This window comes from Lolium rigidum, chromosome 7, assembly GCF_022539505.1.
Source record: "Lolium rigidum isolate FL_2022 chromosome 7, APGP_CSIRO_Lrig_0.1, whole genome shotgun sequence".
Taxonomy (NCBI): domain Eukaryota; kingdom Viridiplantae; phylum Streptophyta; class Magnoliopsida; order Poales; family Poaceae; genus Lolium; species Lolium rigidum.
Genome location: NC_061514.1, coordinates 292,201,209 through 292,208,933, shown reverse-complemented (window position 1 = coordinate 292,208,933; position 7,725 = coordinate 292,201,209). Strand labels below are relative to the sequence as shown.

The 7,725-nt window shown below is 39.1% G+C and overlaps 1 protein-coding gene across 1 annotated transcript; it reads left to right on the top strand.

Annotated features, from left to right (window-relative positions):
* Positions 1–245: 245 nt before the first annotated feature.
* Positions 246–7,257, top strand: LOC124672991 (V-type proton ATPase subunit a3-like). Its single transcript, XM_047209133.1, has 18 exons — positions 246–386; positions 1,129–1,173; positions 1,751–1,873; positions 1,954–2,061; positions 2,810–2,917; positions 3,010–3,183; positions 3,560–3,697; positions 4,176–4,283; positions 4,408–4,515; positions 4,628–4,776; positions 5,342–5,495; positions 5,587–5,747; positions 5,840–6,046; positions 6,161–6,344; positions 6,412–6,495; positions 6,599–6,798; positions 6,917–6,976; positions 7,053–7,257. Exons 1-18 carry the CDS (start codon positions 246–248, stop codon positions 7,255–7,257), a joined length of 2,457 nt encoding a protein of 818 aa, XP_047065089.1.
* Positions 7,258–7,725: the final 468 nt, after the last annotated feature.

Sequence of the window (7,725 nt, the reverse complement as noted above, 5' to 3'; positions counted from 1 at the left end):
GCCAGTTGCCACCCACAAGTCATCTTCACCAAAGTCAAGTCCGTACCTCGATCGTTGGTAATACGAAGTTTAAATTTGTCGTCACCTCCTGCGAAACCAATAGCCGCCACCACCACCGGCACGCCACCGGGTTGACCGCCTCCCGAGAAACCCCGGCAACCCACCGGAGCAAGCACGCCCACCACCCGCTCGCCTCCAGGCCGCACCCGCACAGAGTTTTCCGACAGACAGGTGTGTGCCCCGCGATGTTCAGCGGCGGCTGCTGCCCGCCCATGGATCTTATGAGGTCGGAGACGATGAAGCTGGTGCAGCTCATCATCCCTGCAGAGTCAGCGCGCCTCGCCGTCTCCAACCTCGGCGACCTCGGCCTCGTCCAGTTCAAAGACGTAAGCACGCACCTTTGCTTCTTGGATTTTATTCTGTTTGCTGCTCGTATTCCTTCTTGTGCACGCGGTGGCTGTCTCGATCGAGTGTGCGGGTGGTTGAATTGTGTTTGGAATTTTGATGCTGTTACAATCGCCAGTGGTGATGCGTAGGCTGTGTGATAAGCGATGTGCGGCCGTATCGACGCTGAAGTAATCTGAGTACCATCTCCTGCTGTTTTCTTCTCATCCTCACATCCTCCAATTTTCCCCAAACAAAGTAACTTATGGATTGACGTACGCTTGGTTAACTCATCTATTTTTTGAGATGCTGAAGAAACGACCTTAGGATTAGTGTAAAAGGGCATGTGCGAAACATCACTATGAATCTATGATGGTACGTGACTCTCAAGTAGATAATAGCCTAATTGAGGATTTGAGGTTCTCATGATAAATAACTATATTTAACAAAGAAAGCCGTATGCATCTTTTCGATGCAGAGGCTGGTGATCTCATCTTCCATTTCGAAAAAAAGATAAATAACTAAATGGGAATAGACACATTTGAAATTTAGTTAATGATGTGAAGTATTTTTCTACAAGACATGTAACTGTATGCGTAGCTCTATGTCACAGGATAATGTAATCTCAGATCAACTTAATTGGTACAGAAGGTAAAGCCCTAAACCTGTTGACATATGTGACTTTGATCTGCTTTTCCCTTTTGGTCGAGTCCAGGAGAATCTAATATTTACCATTTGTTTCAGCTTAATGCGGATAAGAGCCCATTCCAACGGGCTTATGCTGCTCAGGTACTTTGAAATTTCTTAATGCGTTATTGTTGCTGTCCATGCTTTGTTATATATAGATGGCTTGTATCTGTCCAGCTTATGGCCAATCAAAATACCCAGCTAATGCAATGATTTAGTTTTCAGCATCCTATGTATCCTGATTATATATAATCTAATGCGTAATGGGCCTAGACCAGTATATGCCGCATAAGGTTCTGTCATTGATTCAATTTCATATGGAACTTTTGGTTCTTTTGGAAGTATCCTAAATTATGTTGTGCTCTAAGGGCAGGTTTGGATTGTGGCCAATGTGCGCCTTACCAATTTTTTGGCCATGACCAAAAAAATTGATCTATGTTTGAATAGTTGCCAGCCTTTTGGCACTGCTGATGCTACTTTACCATCTCTAGTTCATTTTTTAGCCAATGTTGGTCAAATCATGGACAAATAAAACCTCAACCAAAATTTTGACTACCAATCTTCGGTAGGGTATAAACTTGGGCAAAAACCTAGCATACCCTAAATTATAATAGTATTTACTTGTGCATACTGATCTGTGAATTTTATAATCTTTTTGCTGCGTATACACTTTGTGCAGATCAAGAGGTGTGGTGAAATGGCTCGCAGGATGCGTTTTTTCAAGGAACAAATGTCCAAAGTTGCCATATTGACTTCTTCCACTCAATTTTCAGGAGCTCCTTTGGAATTTGATGACCTAGAGGTATTTAGTTAATGAACTTATACCCTCATCAAGTGCAGATTGTAAATATATAATTTTATTTTAGTATTATCAACTAGCAGATAAAACTCGGGGAATTCGAAACCGAGCTAATTGAAGTAAATACAAATAATGGAAAGTTGCAGAGGGCATACAATGAGCTGGTGGAGTACAATATTCTTCTAAAAAAGGTATGGTATGGCCCCATTAAAGTACCATGGCATAATTTTAATGTGATCCTCTTTTCTCTTGTTTAGATGGCTCATTTTTTAAGAAACTTTGAGTGATCCATGAGATGTAATAATACCTGATATCTGTTGCTGGTTGTAATAACTGACTGCTTTTAATAAAGAAAGTCGCATGCATCAATTGATGCAGAGGTTGGGCTTGCCCCGTTTCGAAAAAAATGCACTGACGATAGCATCATATAACCGTGTATAAATTGGAAGGGGCTAAACCCTGAAGTTGCCCTGAGGTATAAGCTATAGAAGAAACAAGAAAAAATTGCCTGCTGAATATTTGTGAAATAAAGGAAAGATAACTTCATAACTAATATATAGCACTCTCTAGTTTTTCGTTTTCCATTAATCATGCATTACTTTGGGTTCTTTTGTTCGTGACATGAAATTCCTGACATTCAAATATTAGCGGGGATCAGTAAAGTACAGCAAGTATAGTTGCCGTAGATGCAGGTTTTGCTAAATGAGAAGTGAAACCACAAAGCATATTTTTTGGCAGTCTGAATGAAACTGTTGCAACTTCTAATGAAAATTTAGAAGATGGTACTTACTACCGACTCATATTTTGGGTCAACAACATGAGAGGCGTCATGTAGCAAACAGTCTAAGGGGTGGCGCATAGCAGCAGGCGTTGTTGACCTAAAAGAGTAATGTTGAGGACTGTTATACATTGTTCATTACTGATTGTATTTACTTTCAGATTGGTGAGTTTTTCTGTTCAGCTGAAAGAAGTGCGACACAGCAACAGAGAGAAATGTTGGCAGATCAGTCTGGTGATTCTTCTCTAGAGAGTCCTTTACTGGAGCAGGTGTGGACCATTATTCTAGGAAACAAATATCTTGAATGTCCTTCCTTGACTCCATGCTGTTTCTTCAAGTCCCTATTGTTTTCTCGTTTCAGGAAATGGTTACAGATCCATCGAAACAAGTGAAGCTAGGTTTCCTGAGTGGTCTTGTGCCAAAACAAAAGGCTATGGCTTTTGAACGTATACTTTTCCGTTCCACCAGGGGCAATATGTTACTCCGACAAGAATCCGTTGACGAACCTATAACTGATCCACAATCTGGAGAGAAGGTTACTACTTCCGTTCATAAATCAACTCCACAGTCCACACAACTTTTAGGAGTTAATTGTGAACATTCAACTAGATGATTCCCTTATTTTTATTTTCTTTTGTGTTGAAGATGAAGTTCGTGAGTCCTCATGTCAGATGATTGAAAATGTATCTAACCAGCATGACTGTAAATCTGAAACAAACTATCCTAGATCTTCTGGGTTTTATAATTTATTACTCCCTCTGATCACTTCCACTTATTATGGATCGGAGGAAGTAGTATTTTCTGTTCAATGATATTTAGTATCCAGCTGTTAGTTTAAAGCCACTTGGTATTGTTGCTGTGTTTCCCCCACTAGTTATGCGTTTCTGAAATATTATCCTCAATACTGACAGGTTGTGAAAAATTCTTTTATTATATTCTACTCTGGGGAGAGAGCAAAATCCAAGATTGTGAAAATTTGTGATGCTTTTGGTGCCAACCGCTATCCATTTCCTGAAGATCTTGCTAAACAAATGCATACTATTCAGGAGGTTGGTGTTTATTACCTTGTGCTGTTCTTTAATCCATCTTTATACTCATTTTGATTTGTGAATTGGTTCTCTTAATACTGTTGACCTCCACAAGTGGTTGCTTTTGTACATATATATCTACGCGATGTGTGGTTGTGCATATACTGTACATTTGACATTGTTATCATGCAATATACAACACACCATCCTTGATTTCCTTTTTAAAATTATTAAACCAACTATTATTTAGTGCTTATTAAAGCCAAAGTGACATGTTTCTGTAAACTGGAGGCAGTATTTTTGTCTTTCTATTTTGATCTTTCATGTTGGATAATAAAGGTGATGTTATGGAATTTTTTTTTCTTTCCTGTCTCAAGTTTTGCATTTTCAGAAGTACTGAAGTATAATCCAAGTCTCTTTCTACAAAATTTCATATGTTTTACTGTACTAAGTTTACATAATTACTATTATTTGTTCTAAAACATTTAGAACTTTTTAGGTATCTGGAAAAGTGTCAGAGCTGAAAGTAACTGTCGAAATAGGTTTAGCTCATCGTGACAGCATACTAAAAAATATAGGCTCTGAGTTTGAACAATGGAACAATCGGGTAAGCTTGTAATATTTCCTATGATGCAAATCATACGTCAGTGCTATCTGAACATTCCTTGCTGAATATCTTATTAATTCCTTTGCATTCAAGTTTAATTTTGACTGAAATACAAATGGTTCAGTTAAAGAAGGAAAAAGCTATTTACCACACGTTAAACATGTTCAGTCTTGATGTGACAAAGAAATGCTTAGTTGCTGAGGGGTGGAGTCCAGTTTTTGCTACAAGTAAGGTATCCAGATGCACTCTCATCCTTCCAGTCAATGATGTTTTCTGCTTGATTTCTGGTTTCGGTTGCTCTTCTTTTGCTCATAAGGTTGGGTGTCTTTTTTTATCTATTGCAGGTCCAAGACGCACTTCATCGTGCTACTACTGGTAGCAACTCTCAAGTTGGTTCCATTTTCCAAATTCTTAACACACAAGAATCTCCTCCAACATATTTCCAGACAAATAAATTTACTTCCTCCTTCCAGGGCGTTGTGGATGCCTATGGGTAAGATCCCAAAGTAAAAGAATTTTTCTTGTTGGAGTGGACTAGGTAGCAGCGTCACATTTTAGACTTCCCGTTAGTCACCACCCTCTCCTCATATGCATGGATGCAACCAAAGAGACAAATGTATGGAAGCATAACATAAACAAGATTCTTTTGGTTTGTTCAAAACCTTATCCCTCAAGCGTGTAAGCGAATTTTTTTATCTAGAAAACTCTTTCATCAGCAATTACTACATGTTGGTTACCAGGTTATGATAATTCGTGGATCAGATGCCTGATATTGGTGGTGTCAAGTTCTATTTTTCCTTAAGTTTTTGTGTGCTATGTGCAATATTTTTCCTTAACTACAATCGTGGTTATGACATTTATGTTCGAACTAGTAGTAAGAAAGATTTAGGTTCTCTGATATTTATGGTAATTTAAGCATATAGTTACCATCAACCAGGAATAAACGAGTCCCTCGTACCGCAAAAAATTAACTATTGGGATTTGTGGTATCCATATTTTATTTTTTGGCATCCATAAATTTGCTTAGTCACTAATTTTGCATGAAACATATTTTGCAGTATTGCGAAGTATCAAGAGGCAAATCCTGGTTTATTTACTATTGTAACATTTCCCTTCTTATTTGCCGTCATGTTTGGAGACTGGGGTCATGGAATTTGTCTCCTACTTAGCGCATTGTACCTCATAATCCGAGAGAAGAAGCTAGCTTCACAGGTTTTCTCACAAGCCTTCTCTTATTTCATTTGCTAGATATATTTTTTTGTAACGAAATTAGTACTAACTATCTTTTTTTCTTTGCTCTCAGAAACTAAACGATATGGTGGAGATAATGTTTGATGGACGCTATGTAATTTTGATGATGTCCATTTTTTCAATTTACACTGGATTAGTATATAATGAGTTCTTCTCGGTTCCATTTGAGCTCTTTGGTAAATCGGCCTATGCATGCCGCGATCCTTCCTGTGGGTAAGGAACCTAAACTGCTAAATTCCTGCTCCTACTTTGATGTTTTATGAAAACCTTATTTGAGTTTCCTTCTTCCCTCGTTTTATTTATAGAGATGCTACAACTGAAGGATTACTTAAGGTGAGGCAAGTGTACCCATTTGGTGTGGATCCTGTGTGGCATGGTAGCCGCAGTGAATTGCCGTTTCTGAACTCCCTAAAGATGAAGATGTCAATTCTTCTTGGACTTACACAAATGAACCTTGGAATTGTGTTGAGTTTCTTTAATGCAAAGTTTTTCAAAAATTCTATTAATGTTTGGTAAGTTGAGCTCTTCTGAGGAATAGCCACGTGACCTCGTCTTTACTACTATCCTGACAATTTCCTTAAAACAGTAGACCATACTCATTCAGTTGTTGTGTAATTTTTCAACAGGTATCAGTTTGTTCCTCGGCTGATATTCCTGAACAGCTTATTTGGTTATCTGTCAATCCTCATCATTATTAAGTGGTGCACAGGCTCAAAGGCTGACCTATACCATGTGATGATATATATGTTCCTCAGTCCAACCGATGATATTGGGGAGAACCAGCTATTTCCTGGACAGAAAATTGTGCAGGTTTGATGATCTCCATTGCTGCTATGTGTTGATTCTGTTAATTATGCATAACATTTCTCGCTTACAGCTTGGTCTACTCCTTCTTGCTCTGGTGTCTGTGCCTTGGATGCTAATTCCGAAACCATTTCTTTTGAAGAAGCAACATGAGCAGGTTGCAGACTTTCTGAAATCCTTAACTGACTTCCAACTGGATTTTATACCCACATTTTATTGAAACATGCCCACTTGTTGATGTTATCTTTTTGCTCCATTAGAGGCACCAAGGCCAGCACTACACCATTCTCCAGGCCACAGAGGAATCAGTGACGCAATTGGGAGGACATCATGAAAATTCACACCTCCATGATGAGTTTGAGTTTAGCGAAGTTTTTATTCACCAGTTGATCCACACCATCGAGTTTGTGCTCGGTGCAGTCTCAAATACCGCCTCATATCTTCGTCTTTGGGCTCTCAGGTACGACTGTACTTGATATGATACATCACTTCCAAATGTGTCAACTTTCTCCTCACTAGGCAGGCATTGGTATATATTTATATACATATATTTATAACTGATGTTTTTGTTTGTGCAGTCTTGCGCACTCGGAGCTGTCCACTGTCTTCTATGATAAAGTTCTTCTTCTAGCATGGGGGTAATATGCACTCTATCTATTGTTCTTTATCTACGCTACAGTGGCCGTTCTAATCTGTTCTGTGCTCTCTTTGCAGATACAACAACATTATCATCCTTGTCCTTGGAGTAACCGTCTTTCTCTTTGCCACTATTGGTGTCTTGCTCTCGATGGAGACCCTAAGTGCATTTCTGCACGCCTTGAGGCTCCACTGGGTCGAGTTCCAGGACAAGTTTTACGAGGGTGATGGGTACAAGTTTGAACCATTCGCATTCTCGTCGATCATCGAGGAGGAAGACTGAGTCCCTTCGTTGTATGTTATATGTATATGATCTAAGTATATGAACTTAAAAGGGCGTTCCAATCTGTGGAAACACCTGTTCCTTGAGCCGGAGCAAGGTATGCGGAATCATTATTTTGCAATCACTATTAGCCATATCTGGTTATACAGGAGCAGTAAAGTGTTATGTGTTCGGTAGCTGCTGATGTGGCTGATTCAGAAAGTCAGCATTGCATCGCCATATAGTTTTCGTGGTGTGATGCTGATTCTTTTGTAACTCATGTCTAATATTGTTGGTGTATGTATAAGTGGATTGTCTAGCACTTTTCATCAGACTTTTTTTACGTTGGTAACTGCATCTTTTTTGAAAGGGCGGACCAAGCCCCAACCTCTGCATCAAAGTGATGCATACAGTTGAAAAATTATTGGGTTTTATGTTGCTGTCCTATGTGGCCCATCTATTCACCCAGGAGCTGATGTATATATATTT